General features: G+C 39.8%; 1 protein-coding gene across 11 annotated transcripts in view; it reads right to left on the reverse strand.

Annotated features, from left to right (window-relative positions):
- CPEB3 (cytoplasmic polyadenylation element binding protein 3) overlaps positions 1-22,738 on the reverse strand; it is a 193,119-nt gene that overhangs the window by 147,004 nt on the left and 23,377 nt on the right. For 8 of the 11 annotated variants that reach the window (XM_019445086.2, XM_019445085.2, XM_019445079.2 and 5 more), the window contains one exon: positions 10,627-11,639. In XM_019445086.2, coding sequence (XP_019300631.1) covers positions 10,627-11,628 — 1,002 coding nt within the window. In that variant the 5' untranslated portion in view covers positions 11,629-11,639. Of the gene's footprint in view, positions 1-10,626; positions 11,640-11,864; positions 11,979-14,391; positions 14,586-22,738 lie in introns of those variants that run through there. The other 3 variants (XM_019445082.2, XM_019445083.2, XM_019445084.2) reach the window with 3 other exon arrangements.

Consider the following 22,738-nt stretch of genomic DNA (forward strand, 5'->3'; position numbering starts at 1 on the left):
GGGTGCCTCAGCTGGTTAAACGTCCAACTATAGATTTTGGCTCAGGTCTTGATCTTACATTTGTGAGACTGAGCCCCAAGTTGGGCTCTGCGCTGACAGCACAGAGCCTGCTTGGGTTTCTCTCTCTCTCCCTCTCTCTCTGCCCCTCCCTTGCTCACATGTGTGCACATGCACACTCTCTCTCTTTCAAAATAAATAAACATTTTTAAAAAGTGACTTGTTAAATTTTAATGGATTGCTGTGTTGCTGTGTTAGAATATTATGCAGTAATAAAAAATGTTTATAAATTTAATGATATGAAAAGCTAAAAAATACAGCTATAAATTGTTAACACAGAATCATCTCAACCACATAAATACATTTTACATATACATAAAAGAGATAACTGGCAGAAATACACTAAAACAGGAGTACTTATCTATTACTTATCATAATAGGATTATGAGCAATTTTTTTCCCTCAGTTTTAATGGTGAACATGGATTACTTTCAAAATCAGAAAAACTGAAAATATTTTAAACTGTGAAGACTTTCCTGGAGTCTTCTCAACACACAAACACACACAGACACAAAGGTTTAATCATTCCCTCCTCTGATTCAAGTATAGACTCTCTTTGTTGTGTATATCACACAGTTATAAACTCATCCATGCATAAACATATGTGTATATATATATACCTGTATGTATATATATATATATATACACGTGCATATATATGTATATTGTGTATATACATACACACACACACACACACACACATTTCATTTTAGAGAAAGAGAGAGTGAGCGAGCAGGGTGGGTGGGCAGAGGGCTAGAGTGAGAGAATCTTAAGCAGGCTCCACACTCAGCACAGAGCCTGATGGAGGGCTCAATCTCACAACCTCGGAATCATGACCTGAGCCAAAATCAAGAGTAAGACACTCAATCAACTAAGCCACACAGGCATCCCTACCTTCTATATTTTAATTCATGTTTGTCCGGGAGCTGTCTGACAGGATTTGGTTCAGCTTTAATCCCTAGTGCCTTATCTCTGATAGAGGCTAGTTTAATGTTTATAAAGTAAAATTACTTTTACATTGCTAGCTACATGCAGCTACATGCAAATGACCAATAAATGCCTAATCAATCATTTCGAAATGTAAATCATTAACACATTCAACAAATATTTACCATGTGCCTAAAATATCCCAGGCTGTCACAACCCCTGTGGACACTGCGGTGGAAAGGTCCTTGCCCTTGTGGGAGGATACACTCTAGTATGGAGAGACAAAACAAAATAAACCAGCTCATTTTGGAGAGTGACAAGTGTTATAAAGGCAACGTGGGATGAGGAGTATCAGGGAAGATCTGGGGAAAGAGTGCAACATCAAAGGCATATTGAAAGATGGTAAGTGACAAGATAAGAGGCAAGCAGGGATAGAATGGAAGAACTGGACATGGATGGAGTCAAAAGACCTAAGTTTCCACTCCTGCTCCATCACCTTACCAGTCAGGTAATCTTCTCTGAGTTTCAAGTGGGATGATAATTTCTAATTCACAAAAATGTGTAAGGATTAAGTAAAGGATTAAATAAGATAATTTCCATGAAAAGGGTGAGGCCAGTACTTGGCATTCAGGGTCCCCTGTATTTTTAAACTGTATCTACTTGGAGAGGAGACATCAAAAACAATACAACACCCAAGGGGCACCTGGGTGGCTCAGCAGGTTAAGCATCTAACTCCTAATTTCAGTTCAGGTCATGAACTCATGCTCAGAGCTGGGCATGGAGCCAGTTTAAGATTATTCTCTTTCTCCCTCTCTCTCTACCCCTTCCTGTACACATGTGCAAGCTCTCTCTTTCTCTCTCTCTCAAAAAAAACCCAAACATGTATATAATATATACATGTGTATATATAATATATATAATACAATACCAAAAAGCTGGAGTACATGGATTATGACTGAGTGAAGACCCCAAAAGAAACTCAACAAGATAAATCTCATCCCTTTGATCTAAGAGTTCTGTAATAGATTTGTAGTTAACAAAAATACGACCTATGCTATCCTTCTTAACTACTTATCTGAACTCAGGATTCTACTGATCACAATTGCTTTCAATAACAATGTAGCCAAGAGGTGACTAGTCTACCCACAAAACCAAATGCAAACACATAAAAACAGATTCATATCCAAAAACTGTATCTCAGCCTTTCCCCCAATCTCATAAACATTACTGGTCTTCACTATTTTTAATCCACTGCATATCTCAGTTATATTTCTCTAGTCCAAAAGAGGAAAGGAAATTTTCCACAGCAGATTGCAAAAGAGAGGTGCTGGGCACATTTACTTCTTGTTCTTTTTAATTGCTGTGTATCTGAAACCTAAGAACTAGGTCTCCTGGACTTTGAGTAGGGGGTTAAACTGTCAGATCATGAAAATGTTTCCTCTGAAGTATTTTAAGCCCTAATCAGTTACCAAACCCTACCATGTATTTAAGATAGACGGTCTTTTGGGGCGCCTGGGTGGCTTAGTGGGTTAAGCATCTGACTTCGGCTCAGGTCACAGCCTCACAGTTCATGCGTTTGAGCCCCGCGTCAGGCTCTGTGCTGACAGCTCAGAGCCTGCAGCCTGCTTCAGATTCTGTGTCTCCCTCTCTCTTTGCCCCTCCCCCATCTCTCTCTCTCTCTCTCAAAAATAAATAAACGTTTAAAAAATTAAAAAAAAAAAAAAAAGATAGTCTTTGGCCCTTTACCTCTCTGCTTTCCAATCTCACATTCCTCAAATGAATGAATGACTGAATGGGCCTGCTGCAACCTACTGTGTCAACCTCTTAGACCAAAGAATTCTCTTCTTAATATGTCTAAGTGCTATTGTCAAAATTATTCTGACCCTCATTCTGGTCAGTTGTAGTATTAATAACAATTTGAGAAGGAACAAAACAGATGACCATGACAGGATAAATTAACTCTAGCAGAATGAGTTGATTAACAGTGAGGAGGTAAAGAAAAATTTAACTTGTAAGATGCAAGCTAGTGTTCCCATGCATTGGCTCCCAAAACCTTTTATGTCAAAACAAGAACTCTGCTTGCTTTTTGACATACCAAACCTACAAAGAGAGTCATATCCCAGAAACTATCGGATGTCCTTAAACCTGGGAACACAAATGATATTTTCTATTTTTACAAATTGAAGATGTCCTTTGTGACATTATATACATTAACCTATTTCCATACCCTATGGACATATCCTACCACCTTGTAGAGAAATGGTATAAGGGCAAATCTGTCTCAAAAATGTTAAGTATACTATATTGTAGGAAAAAAAAACTATAGCACCTCGTGTTTAAATGTTTATTCATTCATTTGGGGGGCCTGGGTGGCTCCGTCGTTTAAGAGTCTGACTTCAGCTTAGGTATGATCTTATTATGGCTTGTGAGTTCGAGCCCCATGTTGGGTTCTGTGCTGACAGCTCAGAGCTTGGAGTCTGCTTCAGATTCTGTCTCTGTCTCTCTCTGCCCCTCCCGTGCTCGCACTCTGTCTCTCTCTCTCTCTCTCTCTCTCTCTCTCTCTCTCTCAAAAATAAACATTAAAAGTAATAGTAACAGGGGCACCTGGGTGGCTCAGTCGGTTAAGTGTCCAACTTCAGCTCAGGTCATGATCTCAAGATTTGTGGGTTCAAGCCCTGCGTCAGGTTCTGTGCTGACAGCTCAGAGCCTGGAACCTGCTTCTGATTCTGTGTCTCCCTCTCTCTTTGCTCCTCCCCCCTGCTCACACTCTGTCTCTCTCTCAAAAATAAACATTTTTTAAAAATTAGAAAATAATAACAACAAATATTTATTCATTCATTTAATGAGTAGCTACTGTCAGGTGCTTGTGAACTTCCAGACACTGGTCCTTTGATGGCACTGACCATTTAATTAGTTGCACTGAGTTACTAAAGAAAGGGAATTTTTTTTTTCCTCTTGTACTTGATCTTGACTTTGAAATAAGTTTGAATGCCTAACAAATGAAGATATTTGGCTGTACAACAGTTTTATGCATACAAAATCAGTACACAATGTTTCCTTCCCTCCATGTGTATTAATTCTATGATCACCTAAAAATGATATAAAGGCTGTTTGGTGCCCATTTCTGTTTTTCTCCTCTGAAGTATCCCAATAAGGATTCCTATTATGTATTTATTATTTCTGAGAATTATATACTAAAGCTTCTGGGGAAAGAAAAGTAGGCTGAATTCCAAGATACTAATTTATTGTATTATTTTCATTCAGTAGTACCTTTCTATTTCACATTAAGTCAAAATGCAAAAGTAAAATGGTTTCATATTAAGAAATTTCCATGTTCAGCATCTGTAAAGAACACTAAAGGATATGAAAACTAAATGTAATAGAACCAAAACATAACAGAACCCCCACAGAACAAGCCATTTACAAGGAATACAGACCAGCTGTAGGAAATCCCTTGTTAGGCTGGCTACTACAGCAAGCATGATGATCTCTCCAGGAAAGCCCCTTTGCAGTGCTGGTTATAGTCCCCAACTCCCAAGATCCAAACTTGGGGCTGTATACTGAATTCTATCTCTGACAATCACATGGACTCCTACAGAGAGCCAGGCAAGGTCTTCGGGAAAGCGGTAATAAGAAGCTTCAAATTGGAGCCTTTATTGCTCCAAAACTACCAAAATCAACATTGCTGGCAGTTGGGAAATTACAAGTGTAGGCATTTCTCCCAACCCCAATTAAAATGTTCACAGAGCAAGAAAAAATCTTATGCTTGCATTGGTGAGTCAGCCATAAGCAGAAGCAGGTAGTTACAAAAAGCAGGTAGGTACAAAAAACAGGTAGTTACTGCCTTTCTAGGTCAGGCAGTCACCATAATATACAAAGAGCCTTTCACTGCTCTTCCATCCCTGCCAGACACATTTTTCCAGCCCTTCTCCATTTCCAGATGCCATCAACTACTGTTTAACTCTGGACTTCTGATTATCAACAATATTTCCTCTATTAAACTCTAACTGACTATAATTAGAGGTAGTTAGGCAGACATCTAAGAGCCATACCAGTACCTAATTTTCTGAAAACTTTGTACACATTCTCTGAAAGCAAACCCAGAAGATGGGTGCTCTCTCTCCATTTTTGCTGACTGGTAAAAAGAATCATTGGCTAAATGATGTGACCCAATCACCAATGACAGAGCTGTGGCTTCAACCAGTGTCTTTCTCATTCCAAGCTTCATGGGTTGTCCACTACTCTATGCTCCTCTCCATTTCTCTCCTCAATAAAATCCACAAGACTTAATCAAACTTTTCATATTGTAAAAAACAAAGCCATAATCTTCTGACACTTGCAGATCTAAACACTACAAAACCCACCTGAGCAATGACAAGTTCCAAATGGACAAGGATTACACCTTATATAGCCCTTGAAAAAAGCAAAATAGGCCAACCAATGGAGAAAGCTATTTAAGCAGAAAATTGTATCTTATAGAGTATCTAAAAACATTACATTTCTGAAGGCATACTTTTGTATCAACTCACTGCAAGGTCATAAAAAGTTTAAAGCTAACTACTTTTCAACACTGAAAAGCAATTTTGAAGTATACTGTTTATATTATCAGATTAATGTTTTCAGTAGCATAGAAAACCTTCTAATATTTCCTAACCAACCTGTCTTTTAAATAGAATATAGATAATGTAGCTTTGTTGGCATTCACAGTAACCATGCCATAATAGGCTCTGAAACAGTTTGTGGGGTTGGGTGGACCTTAAGTGGTTTTGCATTAAAGCAGTATTTAAGAAACCATCAACCGAAGAGTCTCCAGTTTTAAATCTAGGTCATACTAACCTTAGTCAAAAGCAAGCATAAACTAGACAATTTATATTACTTCCTAAAAAGATGGCTTGTGAAATAAAAAGGAGCATTGACTTGAAAAATATTAATGTTTCCTAAAAATTATAAATAAGCATACTTATTTTTAAAAATAATCTATATTCCCATTAATTCACATAAGGAATTTTTCCTCTGTTATAGATAACCCACTAGCAAAATTAACACTATATTTAGTTAGACTTACATCAAAAAATAAAAAGTCTTTCAATTTGGAGGGAAGAGGAGAGGAATAAAAACAGAGATGCAGAAAGAAAACAAAATATGATTTGAAATTTTCCCCCAAAAAATACAACATTCAAAAATACATAAATTAAGTAAATAAATAATAGAGGGAAATACTGACTACTGTTGCAAAAAAGTGGTAGTAAATATATGACACCATATTTTTCTTCCTCCATTTCCATCAATACAAATTTTTTAAAAGCACTATTTCTAGGGTATATCATAAGGTCAAGTACAGATTCAGCCCAGTCTCCTGCCTCTACACTGCACTGTTAACTGATGTCCTGGAGCTATCATACCCAAGATATTAAGAGTGGAGACTGGCTCTGGAGGCACACTGCCTGGGTTCAAATCCCACCTCTGAGAGTTACTGGCTGTGTGACTGTGAGCAAATGAAGTAAATGTACTAACTTTCAATTTCTCTGTCAAGTATAATGAGGATTATAACAGTCCTGAACCTCAAAGGAGTTCTAATGAGAAACTATACCTAAACTGTTTAGCACAGGGCCTGGCCTGTAAGTAAATGGTGGGTCACCATATTGTTACAGTAACCAGAGGGTACCTTCAGACAGAAAAAAAGATCAAATGATGTTGAATAGAAGTTTACAGTTATTCAGATTGCTCTGTATGAGAAATCAGTAATCCATACTATGAAAAGATCATGCAGAACTCCTGGTCACCGTTACAATAACAGTAACTGTAGCCCAACATTTATGTGATACTTTACTATGAGCCAAGCACTGTGCTAATGCAGTTGCTCTTTTGAACTCATATGAAGCAAGGAATTATTATTCCCATTTTATAGATAAAGGTATTGAGGGTCAAAATGTCTGCATAATTTGCTCAAGATTACAAGGCAAGTGACTGGCAGGGTTAAGATTTTGAAACCTAGGCAATCTGCCTCCAAAGCCTACTTCTGATACAAACTACCCACCCAAACTTGGGCAAGGAATTTCACATATTGGGATTTCAATTTCCTCCTCTGGAAAATAAACAGAATGGTAGAATAGGTATTCTTAAAAGTCCCTTCTAAACTTCTCTGGACAAAAATCCACATTCACTACACATAGAAAACATCTCTGCTTTAGTCCTTTTACAGTCCCAAGCTTCTCTGTCTCATATAAATACAGAATGATGCATATTTAGAATTCCCCCAGTGGAGTGCCTCACTGTTCCTGAGCCAGTTAGCGGAAAGTACATGATGCCAAGAGGCATCAGCCAGACAGAGAGCCTCACTAGATAGTTCCATAACTAAGTCCCTTTAAATGGAGCCCAAAGCGAACCTGACTTAAAATTAATTCTACCTGACAGCACTAATGCTACAGGGAAGTTAAGGACACACATCAACAAAATTAGCCAAACCTTTAGACTAGAGCTATGTCACTATACCGCTCAGGACCTCAGTTTCCTTATTGACAGAAATGAAATGGCTTTTAGATACAAGTAAACCCAAAGGAAGAAGCCATCCCAACTCAGGGAAACCAATCGACTTTGTTAGAATTGAGGGAAGGGGGTAAGGAACATCTAGTTTGGAAAACCACATTCAAATACAGTTATTGCTTTTATAATATAAACCACAGAAGAAAGCTCCGGGGGAAAAAAAAAAAAAATCTATTGTGTTGGTTGGCAAAAGAGGGTGAAGCAGCACTGAGGGGATATGGATTTCAAAAATACATATTAAGATACATTACAATAGATCACTGTTGCAAGCCCCTTTTAGCTGAGAGTCTGTAAAATAAAGTCTCTAGGACTACTTAAGATATTTTCTCCCTTGGGGCGCCTGGGTGGCTCAGTCGGCTGGGCATTCGACTTCGGCCCAGGTCATGATCTCACGGTTCATGGGTTCGAGCCCCATCAGGTTCTGTGCTGACAGCTCAGAGCCCGGAGCCTGCTTTAAATTATGTGTCTCCCTCTCTCTCTCTGCCCCTTCCCTACTCACTCTCTGTCTCTCAAAAATAAACACTGAAAGGGGCGCCTGGGTGGCGCAGTCGGTTAAGCGTCCGACTTCAGCCAGGTCACGATCTCGCGGTCCGTGAGTTCGAGCCCCGCGTCAGGCTCTGGGCTGATGGTTCGGAGCCTGGAGCCTGTTTCCGATTCTGTGTCTCCCTCTCTCTCTGCCCCTCCCCCGTTCATGCTCTGTCTCTCTCTGTCCCAAAAATAAATAAAAAACGTTGAAAAAAAAAAATTAAAAAAAAATGTTTAAAAAAAAAAATAAACACTGAAAAAAAAATTTTTTTAAATGATATTTTCTCCCTTTCACAGAAAAATGTTTAAATAAATGCACAGACATATAAAATTCTAAACACAAAACTCAAGGTGTTTTTAGTTTTTTTAAACATATGTGATATACTTAACTCAAGTCTTGTAATATTCCAACCCAAAACCAAAGAACAACCAGGTTACTCCTAATTTGGTTCTACTATTGCTTCAAAATACTGAAGCTCCATTTTAAGTAAGACAAAGAAGTGAGACATAAAGTCAAATCTTTTGGCCGTCGTTGCCTACTCAACAGCACCACTACGGATGAAAAGACAAACCAAAGTCAAACCAGTCTGTCTGGCTCTCATTAGCATAGCCTGTAAATGACTGGCAATCCATACACTACTTGTCATGAGTAGTGTCATGAGTTTGAGGGAAATTTTATGGATTTAATCTCTCCCCAGTCCTCATTTCCAGAGACAATTATCAAAAGCTAGTTGTATTCATATTCAACTCTTAGAAAAAGATAAATGATGTCTACACCATCAGCTCTCACCCCTAAATGTTCCTATCATATTTCAGGTTAACTTCTAAGACTGGACTTGGATAGGGAGTGACAGAGGAACTGTTAGAAAAAGGGCTCTCCTACCAAATGCGGCCTCCCTGTTCTATCCCCTCACCGCAAAAATAAGCACATAGAGAAATTCCAGAAAGCAGATTCCTCCTTTTCTTTACCAAACTAATCCCATCTCGCAGTGTCTCTTCATTTTATTAAAACAAACTTTAGAACAATGGAAAGAAATACACCTTAATATCAAAATCCTCCATGCCTAAAGGACCTCGGTGAAAATTTGTCAAGATCCTTTCTCATGAAAAACTCTCATACACACAACTTTCATGAATCCCCTTGAACTGTCAAGGTTAAAAATCCTTGCTCTGGCCTAGAGAATCATGTGCTTCTCAATAACCCTATCTCCTCCTTCATGGATGGGAGCCACCCCAAACATCACATCTGAAACGTAAAGAACAAAATGAAGGCTCCAATTGCACCTGATGCTTTCTACCTCTGTCAAATGTCGGTTCTGCCATTTTTCAGCAATGCTCAAAGCATTTGTTTCATTTCCTTGACCACCCAAATTGGGTCTTGTCCAAAGCCCTCCTCTCTCCTTCCTTTCTTCTTTTCTTTAACTGAGCCTAGAAGCTTATAGCCAAATCAATTTGTAAATGAAGGATAAATGTTTGCCTGAGAACAAAAGCTCCCAGTGAACACTCACCCTCACCACCCCTTTTCCAACTCAAGATGTTCAGGACACTGCCAACTAACTGATGTGGTCGTGGGCTGGATTAGAAAACAAGAACAGAATAAGGACACTCCATTCAACCTTTTTGTCTGGGGCATTTCCTGGGTTTTTCACTGGTATTTAACACCAAGACACAAGGCTCATTTTTCATTAAAGTTGCAAGACTTTCACTCTGCCCAGTTTCAAATGGTGTAATTGATCTGCATTGTCTTCTTAAATAACCCAACTGAAGGACACTGCAGCTTTAAATATTTCAGTGCTAGCTAGCAAATAGACTCCATTGCAATATGGCTCTGAAGGTCGCGTCCTATTGTCTCTTTGCTCTAGAAAAACAATGTCTAAGTCTTTCTTCTAGGTAACATCGGAAGAGTTACCCCTAGAATTTCCATTCTCCCAACTGGGTCCCTGGAGGAGTTCGCGAGTTTATTGGAATCTCACACTCATAATTTTCCCGGCAGGGGCAATATGCTGATTGCTATTAATGATGCCAGCACCTTAGCGAGACATAAACACATGTGTTCACATTAGTTTAATTGAGCATATGCAACTGTCTGAAATAGCACCACTCAAGGGCTGTTAACCTCTTTAAGAGTAGGCCCAGGGTAGTTTAGGAGTGGATGGCTTTCAGGCGGCACTCTGAACCCAGGTTGCATAACCTGAAATGTGTAGCTACTTAAAATGACAGGAATCTCAGTCTACTCATCCTGGGACCATGCCAGCACCTTGCACCTTTACTTGTAAAATAAGGTCAAAATAAGAGGCACACGCACGGTGAAGGAAAAAATAAACCAAAAGAAAAAGGCCCTTTTCTATCTTATCAGGGCGCTTAAATAGGATTCCTCAAGCAGTCACAATGTTCCCCCACCCTTGTCCCCGGAACTAGAGCAGCCCCGGTGAAATGGAGGCTTTGGAAGGGGAGAAGGGAGCTGGACATCGATGCCTTTTTTTAAAGAACAAAAATCAGTGGACGATTAAACGGCAGGGAAGAAGGGGCAAAGAAGCGGGGTAGAAGGTGTGTGCAGGTGCAATGGAGCATTACCTGAAATGGCAACAGATTGTTACCATTATCCGTCCGGAAAGCGTTATCCTCCATCCAGGACTTGGAGGTGAGCGGGGCCGCGCGGGGGAACTTGGGCGGCGCGATCACATTGCTGGAGAAGGGCTTTTTGAGCGGCGAGATGGGGTTGAGCGGTGAGGGCACCCCGACACCCACGCCCACGCCCACGCCGACCGCCCGGCGAGGGTCCCGGCCAGCCGGCAGGCCGCCCCACGGGTTGGATGGCGCGCTCCAGGCGGCGTTCACACTCTGGTGCGTGTTCCAGCTGGACGAGGCGGACGAAGCGGCGGCTGCGGCTGCGGCGGCTACTGCAGCCGAGGACGAGGACGGCTTGCTGGTCATGATGGGCTGGTGGCCGTACGCCGCGGCAGCACTTCTCTGCGTGTAGGGCGCCTGGCTGGGGCTGGCGGGCGAGCGGCGCTGCTGCGGGGGTTGTGCCTGCGGGGGCTGCGCGGGTTGCGCGGGCTGCGGCGCCGGCGGCGGCGGCTGCTGGTGGTGCTGGGTCTGCGCCAGGCCGATCTGCGGAGAGAAAGTGCCTCCGAAGACTGGGTTGACGTGGTGCGGGAAGTTCTGGAAGAGCATGGTCCCGTTGACTGGGGTGATCCCCTGGAAGAAGCTGTCCTCCACCGCGTTCGTGGTGCCCGTGGACCAGGTGCTGCCGAAGGACGGCGACAGCGACGCGCCCGGCGCCGCGGGCTCCTGCGGCGGCGGCGGCTGCTGAGGGGGCTGGTGGAAACTCAAGCCCGGCAGGAGCGGCGATTCCATCTGCATCTTGTCAGGACCGTTGGGGGCCGGCGGGGCCGCGGCGGGACTGAGGGCCGGCACTGCGCTACTGTCCTCCGGCTTGGGGGTCTCTGAGGAGAGGGGCGTGGACGGGGCTTCGGCTGCGCTGGGTTCGGGCTGGGGCTGCTGCTGCTGCTGCTGCCGCTGCTGCTGGGGCTGGGGCTGGGTTTTGCTTTTGTCCATCAGTAAATCATCCTGCATGGTTTGCGCAGCTGAAACGGGAAAAAAAGAGAGACGCGTTATTGTTAATGTGATCGTTAATGCCCCTCGCTAAAGCGGACGGGTGTTTTACTTGCGAAAATCCAGTGCCACCGCTACTAGCCAATTGCAATGCAAATCCATAATCTCCCATTTAGAAGAACAGGTCGGGCTGGGAATGGGGGCGGGAGGGGGGGGCTCGTGCAAGGTCTCTAAAAATACTGTGAGAGCGTCTTCACCCTTTCTGATGTCTTGGTTCCTTTTCTGTATTAGTGAGAGATGTGCTTATAAGACAGAAAGACAGCAATTTCGCCACGTCTCTTTTCCCTTCACCGGAACTCAGAGCGTTCACCCTGCAATGAGAAACTGATTCTGGTTCCTGTTTTTTCCCAAGCACCACCCTCCCCCAGTTATTTGCATACGTCAATAAATACTGCTGCGTCCTTCAGCAAGGTTAAAAAGACACCGCACACGACCCTTTCTTCCCCCTTCCCTGCTCCGCACTTTAAAGAAACAGCCGCCTTATCCCTCTTGATTAGCAAACTGCCTTCTTGCGTTGATAATTGTTTGATTTAGCAGCAGCGAACCGCGAGGGAGGAAATCCTTGGCATTTGTTAGGAGGAGGATTCAGCTGCACAATCATTCTCTGGCCTCCCAGTAGCTGCAGCTACTCCATTTTGTTAGGAGACATAAAAAACCACCGTTTTAAAAGAGGTAAAAAAAAAAAAAAAATCTGAAACGTTCGTGTTTGCTTCGTGTTACTCCAAGGATTGGAGTTTTTCTGCTTATTCTCCAATCTTCTTGTCTCCAATTCTGTCACACAAGAAATTTCTTGGCTTCTCAGTGGTTCAGGTCTCAACAGGAGCCTGAGAATTTCTGTGCAGAGTGGAGAAATGTTCTGGTTGGGTTTGAGGTCAGAGAGAGAGAGATAGAGAGAGACAGACTGACAGTGAGATGGGGTAGGGGCGGAGCTTTAAAAAAAAAAATCCCCCTGAGATTTAAGTAGAAAGTCAAGATACTTATGAGGTTGCCAGATTTTCATTTTTGAATCCTCCTGATGCTGCCTTGGTCACAAGACTTTGGCAAATTTAGAATCCATTCTCTTATCACTGGTATTAGCAATGAAAGATTATGGTTTGAAGACCCTGAATTATGCTAGCAAAAGCGTTAAAAATAGCATAGTACAAAGTCCCAAATTCTCATACGTTGTAATTATAGTGCATTGCCATCACTGCTTCATTTAGCCATATAAGGAGTGTATGGTATTTTCCATCTCTCATAGAAGGGCTATATTCACCTCTGCCATACAGCCTGTTTTCCCATTCAAGGATGAAAATAGTAATCACTCAAAATCAGGAGATTTCCATACACATAGTTATCACTGATTTAGTCTGTCCTTTAGAACATATTAAGTGTTTTAAATATATGAATATTAAGTGCTGAGACTCTGAAAACAAATATTTTGAGATGTTAAAGAAGCAAATGACCAAACATACAATTATTTTTAGATGATGATTCAGTATAATTGCAACAAAGTTATTAATATATATATAATGCAGTTACTTAATTAACTCAGATACTTGGGAAGCATCTTTCTCAGAATACTTGTGAAAGGACATTCAGATATACACAGAAGCTCTGCCTTTGGACATCCTCATGATAAATGTTATAAAATAAATGTATTGGAAAATGGAGATGCCATCACTGTTAGCCATTAAGCAAAATATTCAGATCAAGAAATGGAATTAAAAGTTCTATTTTATTAAAAAACTATCTTTAAAATGGTTACTCATTCATTTTAAAGTTTCATACACAGTCAAAAAATAGTGGGCTGAACGAAATGCTTCATAGCCACCTTACTCTCTACTCTTTCCTCCCCTTCAACCCCCCCCCATAAAAACCCAGCCCAATATACCTCACAAATTGTCAGCTACTACCAATAAAACCTACATAAGATTGATTTTATGTTTCTCAGGTCCCTTGGTCTAAAACAATGGCTTTGATCTGTATTGTAAAATACCACACAAAGAGGCAAGCAAAGCTTGGATTCACAACAGCACAAAGTTCTACCGCTGCCAAAGAAAATGGACATAGAAAGACATTTTCAGACTTGGTTTAAGCAGTGCTGCAGTAAACCATTATAATCTGGGGTCTGAGTTGCTTCCAGTGGGCTAGAATCGTCTTTACAATAGCCATATCATCATGGCTGAAATATGCATTTGATTATAATTTTAATATTCAGCTTATCCGATGCTTGTATTGATGCTTTCTGTAATGCCTTCAGTTTAAACTACATGCTCTTGATAGAAAAATTAATGCTGTACTATATAGCAAAAAAGCTAAAAAAGTAAGCTGGACTCAGAATATTTTATAATATACAATTAATATATTTATTGAATTAAATTTTTTTTATCATACCACATACCAGGAATACCCATTTCTCATCACAACACTCCTTAAAGATATAAATTTCACTTTCTGCATAAATTCATTCTGTCAAGGTCAAGACCCATCTTTAATAAATAAGACGCTTTTAAACAAAAGGAAAGCAATAGATTAAGATAACATTTACAAAGTTAACATACAGTGTCTCTCGGCAACTGCTCGTATAGTTTGTTTGGGTGTGTTTCTTTTTTTCTTTTTTCTTATTTACAGCAAAGTCCGAGAAATAGATACCTCCTTCCCCTCCCCCCACCACACACACAATAGATCTTCCTTCACATGCAATCACCCAATCTCAAGTAACAAATTCTTAGCAGCAGTTACCTTTGAGTGTCCAGTTTTTAAGGATCGATAAAATTAAAAAGTGTACAGTATTTATTTTCTTCTTTCACGTTGATTATGTGACCGCTCTGGCAAAAGCACTTTGACAACTGTAAGAGGAGAGGGCATGCGCGCACAAGGAACTGTGGGGGCTGAAGTCCTTCACTAGGTACTCTGCCTGATTTAAGCACGTTCCGCCAAGGAAAGGAGGAAGCCTCGAAAATACTGATTCCAAGGGGAAGAGATTGTGCTCGGATTACGTTATATTTTCCTACCAATCTGAATCACAAATTGTTGAAATGAAAAGGGAGAAAAATAAATTGGTTTGTCAACTTGATTTAGGAAGCCAGGTTAAAAGAGAAACTGAATTGAAGGACTCAAAATAAATGAACCCATCAGAGCTACCTTAAATGGTATTAGCATGGTGATGACTGGGTAGCCAGCAATAGGAACCCTATCCGAAGAAAAGAGATTGGGATGGAGAGGGCAAGGGGAGGGGAAACTACTAGGAAAAGATAAATGCTTAAAATCTGACCATCCTTAAAAAGAAACATTGTAATATTACAGAATGAAAAATACCTTTATAAATATGATATTAACCATGGAGATCAGGTAAAAATAGGTTTCAGTCACAAATTTTTGACATCCACCAAGATTTCTTTGTATTTGAGTTTTCGATGAAGGCATAAATCACTTACAATTCTACTTGACATGCTCTGAATCAACTCACCTCATTATTTTACTTGTCAAAATGAAAGTTTACTTTGCATTATTCATACAATGATCAATCAAATAAAATTCAACTCTTTTAAGCTAAGACAATATTTGGTGAAATTTTAAAAAATAATTTGAAATTTAGTGTTTCATTGCGTAGGGCAGTGACTTCTTTATTCAAAACAAAAAGTAAATACAGTTTCTATTTTTCAAATCAAAATTTTTTTTTGGGGGGGGGGGATACTTTTTCTATCTTAGCCTTATGACTCCAAGGCTGGAATCTCACAGCATATTAACATCAACTTTTATTATCCATAGCTTCTGAGAGCAATAGTTCAACTACCAGTTTGCTCACGTAGGCAGAAGATATTATTTCTTTGGGATTTGGTTCAATGCCATTCACCCAAGGGGTTCAGAGTAAATGTCAGTTGATGACTATACTGATTGAACTTGGAACTAAAAATATTAAGCATCATTTCAAACTGTCTTAATTCTCTATTTCCTTTCTTCACCAATTAGAATTATAGTATTACCAGAGACTACTAATTTGTAGCATTAGTGGTCTTTGTTTCTAGTTATTTCTAAGGAAAAAAACAAAACAATTTAAGAGGAAAAAAATTATTGTGAATCAACCTGTGAAAAGCTCTTTTTAAAAGAACTAAATGGACTTCTTATTCCTACCGTGAACTTATTTTATATTCCCCATTTTTTCTATTCCTCTACTCTCCTAAAGAAAGCCTTACTTCTGCCAACATGCTGTATTTATCATTTGCATTCCAGAGTCTGTCAGGATCACTCAAGGTTAATCTTATTCCTGAAGACTTCCCTTCCCATACCAAACTTCTATGTTTTCAAGTACTTCAATTAAGTAAAAGAAAGTTCCCTCATAAAATCATTATGAAGACTTATTTAAAAAAAAATAGACTTTAAAATTATTAATGTCAAGATTTTATAGGTAGTAATTATTTTTTTCAAGTTTATTTATTTAGAGAGAGTGCAAGTGGGGGAGGGGGAGAGAGGGAGAGGGAGAGGGAGAGGGAGAGGGGGAGAGAGAGAGAGAGAGAGAGAGAGAGAGAGAGAGAGAGAGAAAGAGAATTCCAAGCAGGCTCCACACTGCCAGAGCAGAGCCCGATGGTGGACTCAAACCCACAAACCATGAGATTATGACCTGAGCCGAAGTTGGATGCTTAACCAACTGAGCCACTCAGGCGCCCCTATTGGTAGAAATTCTTAAGTTATTCAGGTGTGCTTGAAAGTGGTTTACATGGGCATTTATTAATCCACCTGACCACAAGTGAAGGTCTAATAATAATTCACACAATAAAGAAAAATAAACTTTGGCCCCTGACCCTCGATAAATGGCAATCAGTAATTAGCACTGCCCACACTTAATGTAATTGTATTATATTTGAAAATGAAGTAATTCCTGCTCTTCCTTTCCTAAAATAAGCATTCAAATCTAAAAAGAAAATGACTCAAACAAAAATGCCAAGGTGTAAATAAATACCAAACAAATAATAAATTATAGAAGGAGCCCCAACAAGAAAAAAGAGCTTCCCTACTGAAATCCTATGTTTTATTTAATCAGAAAGAAAGCACTGTCTAAAATTTTGTCTTCAGATCACAGTGCTTAACCATCTATCGCTTTGAATGGTCATGGAAGGCTGTCAAAATAGAGATTGCAGAGTTAACTCATTGAGATATACATGGATCAAATACATCTTTCTAAGCTTTCTTCCATTCCTACACTACTCACATCTGTACTCAATGTAGTACATGTGAGTCCTGGGTAATTGGTGGTTGCTCCAAAGATGTTTGCAGAATGAATGGATGAATAAATGAACGGATGGATGGATGGATGGATGGATGGATGGATGGATGAAATATAGTTTTTGCTTATCTAAAACAACCAAGATTTGAGTAAGCATTAAATTATTCTCCATTTAGAACAGCAATTACTTTTTCATCATGAGGAGTATGCAGATCATTTGATTATCATCATGAAATAACATTCATTCAGCTCTAATTGAACAGGAAACTTTGTTCCCATCTAAAAGTTTACAGTCTAATAAAGACACACACCTCACCTCTCCACAGAAACTGCTTCATTAAGTTCTCAATAGTACTCAGAGCTAAATCCAGTGGATGTTTTGTCAGTCTTTATCTTGCTTGATCTTGCAGTAACACTGACATAACTGACCATAATTGCTGGATATATCTTCCCTTTGCTTCCTTCATGCCGTCCTTGGTTTTCTCACATGTAGGGTTATGTGCCCTCTAGCATATGGGTGCTCTCTCTCACTAGCTCTCAATCTTCTTTGCTAACTGACTTTAAATACTGAGTTTCTCAGGGTCTAGGCCATTTTCTTTTCTTTTTAAATTATTTTAATGTTTAGAGACAGAGTGCCAGTTGGTGAGGGGCAGATAGAGAGAGAGAGAGAGAGAGAGACAGAATATGAAACAGGCTCCAGGCTCTGAGCTGTCAGCACTGAGCTCAACCCAGGGCTCGAACCCATGAACCGTGTAATGATGACCTGAGCCAAAGTAGGACGCTTAACCAATGGAGTCACCCAGGCGCCCCTACCCTAGGCCAGTTTTTTTTTAATATTTTAAATTTTTTATTTATTTTTGAGAGAGACAGAGTGCGAGCAGGGGAGGGGCAGAGAGAGAGGGAGACACAGAATCTGAAGCAGGCTCCAGGCTCTGAGCTGTCAGCACAGAGCCGGATGCGGGGCTCAAACTCAGGAACTGCGAGATCATGACCTGAGCCGAAGTAGGACGCTTAACCAACTGAGCCAGCCAGTCACCCCTCTAGGCCATTTTTTCATCTCACTCTGTGAGTGGCTTTCCCAACTATAACAAAAGAACCAGGCTTATCCTATTGACAGCTATATTCCCAACATCTATCACTGTGCCTAGCACATAGTAAATAGATATTCAGTAAATATTTGTTAGATTGGGATGACTGGGTGGTTCATTCCGTTAAGCATCCAACTTTGGCTCAAGTCATGATCTTGCAGTTCATGAATTCAAGCCCCACATCAGGCTCTGTCAGCCCCGCTGACAGCTCAAAGTCTGGAACCTGCTTCGGATTCTGTGTGTGTGTGTGTGTGTGTGTGTGTGTGTGTGTGTGTGTGTGTCTGCCCCTCCCCCGCTCACGCTGGGTCTCTCTCTCAAAAATAAATAAAAACATTAAAATTTTTAAAAAATATTTGTTGGATTAAAGTTACATTTATGTGCAAAGGGCCAAGAATGCCAAAACAACCTAGATGGCAAAAATAATATACCTAGAGGACTTACACTACTAGATATCAAGACTTATAAAGCTATAGTAATTAGGCTACAGTTATTGGCACAAGGATAAGCAAAAGACACACGGAATAAAATAAAAAGTCCAGAAACAGATCCACATATGTATGGTCACCAGATTTATGAAAACAGTAACACTGCAGTATTGAAAGGATGTTTTTTTTCAATAAAGGATATTGGAGTCAACTGAATATCCATATGAAAAAAAAAAAAAGACTTTCACCCTTGCCACACCATACACAAAAATCATTTCCAGATGGATTGTAGGCCTAAATGCAAAAGGTAAACAATAAAGCCTTTAAAAGAACATAGGAGAATATTTTCATGAGGTTGGAGTAGGCAACAATTTTAACAGGTCACAAAACCAATAACCATAAAGGAAAAATTTAATAAACTAAACAAATTAAATTAAGAACATCTGTTTACCAAGGACAGAATTAGAGTGAAAACTCTTGGAAGGAGAGAAATATATGCAATATGTATATTTTTCAACAAAAGACTTAGAATATATAAAGGACCCTTACAAATTAATAGTAAACATCTCAAAGAAAAAGACAAGCGACTTCAACAAAAGACATTCAAATGTTCAAAGAAAGTATATGAAAAAAGTACATGATTACCTCACTAATCATCAAAGAAATACAAAATAAAACCAGAAATGCTAAAATTGGAAAAGGCAGATAATGCCATACCTTAGCACAGATGTGGGAGCAACTCAAACACTGCTGGCAGAAGTATAATTTAGTATAGCTATACAACCACATTGCAAAACTATTTAGCAGGATCTACTAAAGCAAACATTCACATACCTTAAAACCTAGCAATTCTGCCTCTGGATATATAGCCATCAGAAATGCAAACATATGTTCACCAAAAGACATGTTCAAAGCAGCATCAATCAGAAATAACCCATACCTGGAGACAACACAAATATCCATCCACAATCAAATGGATAAGTGAATTTGTGATAGATTCATATAATGGAATATCATAAGGCAAAGATAATGAATAGACTCTAATTCCATAGAACACAGATGAACTGCATGCATACAATGCTGAGTGAAAGAAGCCTAACAGGGCAAAGTACATACCATATGATTTGATTTATATAAAGTTCTAAAAAAAACCTAATTTATGGGGGCACCTGGATGGCTCAGTTCAGGTCACGATCTCATGACTCATATGAGTTCCAGCCCCACATCACATCAGGCTCTGTGCTGACACCTCAGAGCCTGGAGCCTGCTTCAGATTCTGAGTCTCAGTCTCTCTCTGCCCCTTCCCAACTTGCACCGGCGCTCTCTCTCAAAAATAAATAAATGTTAAAAAAATTTTTTTAATAAATAAATAAAAAGAATTTTAAAAACTAATTTATGGATTAGAAGTCACCATAGTAGTTATCTCTGTAGAGAAATAATGACTGGTAGAAGACATAAAAAGGACTGCAGAGATGCTGGTGATATACTGTTTTCTTGAACTGGATGTTGTTACACAGGTGTATTTATTTTGAAAATTCAGCAAACCGGACATTTATAATATAAGCACTTTTCTGTATTTTTGTTATATTTCCATTAAATTTCTAAAATTTACATATATACTTGTAAAGAATGACTATCTTCTCTAAGTTAAAGAGAAAAAAATAGCACAATATGGCCAAATAAAAAAAGGAGCCTTAAGTCTAGGTCATGGAGCTAGATAAATAAATGGGGGACTCCCTACATGCCAGGACTGTCCCTACGGGTGCTACATGCAAAGATGAAAAAATCCTAAGTCCCTTGACTTCAAATACCTCGCAATCTAAGGAGGGAAAAGTAATTTTGGTCTACTATGGTAAATTAGATATCCTCTAGGTAACCTAGAAAGATTTTAAGATTGTTAAAGCCCAAGGCAATTTATAAGCAGGAAATCCACATCCTCTGAGTGAGGATCTATTAAGCAATTCTAGCTCAGACTAAGTTTGAGAACATAACAAGAGAAAAGGGAGCAAAAAGGGAGCCTGGTGAGCCAGATGTGGTTTGGTGGGCAATCTGGAGAGCACCTGGAGTTCTTTATGTTTCTTGCCTCTCCATTAGCTTTTGGTTCATGCATTCATCAACAATTTTATGAAAGGCCTCCTAGCTACAAAGTAGCAATTCCAGAACTTCACCTGCTTTTTTTTATTGATCTTGTAAGAGAAAACTGAGGCCATTAGACAGTAATGCCCTCAATTTCTCAGCTGCCTAGCACCAAGACCCTCCCCCCACCCCCTTCACAAACTTATCTGTAGTCCCCTCCATACTTCCTTTCCTTCTATTTCAGAGGAAGCTGAGTTCCCCTACAGGTCCACAATTAATCACTCCACCTGTAGTCTAGAGCTTATTCCTTCTAGTTTCCTTGAGACCTAGTTCATTAGTTTATTATTCCCAACATTCTCCATCCCATTCACGACAGGGTGTTTGAAAGAAGCCCCTATATCCCAGCTATGCTTTCATTTCCAGTTGATTCCCAAACTTAACTGCATGTGGCTTCTGCCCCTACCATCCTGCTAAAAAGTGCTCGTGCTACTGATCTTACTAAACTTACCAATGACCAATTGACACTTCTCAATTCTTATTTTATTTGCCATTCATCCTTCATAAAACACTTATAAGCCGAATTCTAAGATGGCCTTTCAAGATTCCAGGCCAGAAGGACAACAACAGGAACCTTAGTCCTGTAACTGCAATTCTGCCAACAAGAATGAGCTTGAAAGCAGATTTGACAACCTAAACAGAGGACCCAGTCATGCTGCATCAGATTTCTGATCCCTAGAACCGTAAGTCATAAATAAGCTTGTGTTAAGAATTAAGCTTGAGGGGCGCCTGGGTGACTCAGTCAGTTGAGCGGCCCACTTCGGCTCAGGTCATGATCTCGCGGTCCGTGAGTTCGAGCCCCGCATCGGGGTCTGTGCTGACAGCTCAGAGCCTGGAGCCTGTTTCAGATTCTGTGTCTCCCTCTCTCTGACCCTCCCCCATTCATGCTTTGTCTCTCTCTGTCTCAAAAATAAATAAACGTTAAAAAAAAAAATTTTTTTTAAAGACATTAAGCTTGAGGTAATTTGTTACACAGCAGTAGCAAACTAACTCCAGACTGTTCTGTTTTCTTTGAAGACACTGCTTTCCTGGTTCTTCCGTTCTTAAGTTTCTTCTGTCTCTTGGATACTAGATAGATCTTCCCTCAGGGTTCTCCTAATTCTACACTCTCCCTGGACAATGTTATATTCATGAACTGGGAAACAGGAGTTCACTGCTATCCAGGTTTTCAGATGAAATCTTTTTGCTAAGCTCCAAACAACTATTTAACAACTTCTCTATCTCAGGATCCTGCAGCACCTCTTCTCACACGTGCCTTTGCCTCTATTCCTGGTTTACTTATCTTTCTCCTACTTAATGGGACCACCAACCATCTAGTCACTGAAGGTAGTAATTTGGACATGGTTTTGTTTTTTCTCTTCTCTCTCACTGAGGGACAAGTCCAATTGGTCACTAAAACCTATTACTTAGGCCTCCTAAATTTCTGCCTGACATCCCCTCCTCTTCATTCACAGCCAGTTTAACACTACATCTGAACTATGGCAGTATTACCCTAATGTCTCTCATCTAGTACCCTTTCAAATGTGGCCTCCACACTAAAGCCCAAGTAATCACTCAAATACAATTTTATTATGGTATGCCCCTTCCTAAAATTCTTTACTTTCGCCCTGCCAAGAGGATAAAATACAAACTTAACTCTTCTACTCTTCTTCCCAGCCATACCTAACTACTACAGGTCCCTGCACGGACCAAGCTCTTCTACCATAATGCCTCTGCACATATTCCTTCTGCCTGAAATACCTTTCTACCTCTTGATAACCAACTCTTACTCACCCAAAAGAACCCAGTTCAAACCTCTTTGAGGCTTTCCCTTGCCATGTGAGAATTGCCCATTCCCTCCTTTATATCCCTCCATAATACAAACATACCTCTATTAAAATATTCTTCATGCTTTAGTATAATTATTTATTTGTACATCTATCCTTCCTAGAAAAGATTCAAGATCAGGACTCTATTCATCTTTGTAAGCCAGGCACTGGGCCTAAAACTTAGAGATAAAATAAAAGTTTATTAGATAAAAGTTTGTTGACCAAATCAAAGAACAAAGTTCTTTTAGCTCAATTTACAGAGGCTGAAAGCACTTATTTAACATTAGGTGAAGAGAAATTCTCTTTCCATTAAAAGTATTTCAAAAACACTAGGTTTGATGACATTATAACATTTAATGAAGATACTCCATACTAAAATTTGGTGGAATTAATTTACTCTTTCTCCTATTA

Source organism: Panthera pardus, unplaced genomic scaffold, assembly GCF_024362965.1.
Source record: "Panthera pardus isolate Hobbes unplaced genomic scaffold, ASM2436296v1 HiC_scaffold_22, whole genome shotgun sequence".
Lineage (NCBI taxonomy): Eukaryota > Metazoa > Chordata > Mammalia > Carnivora > Felidae > Panthera > Panthera pardus.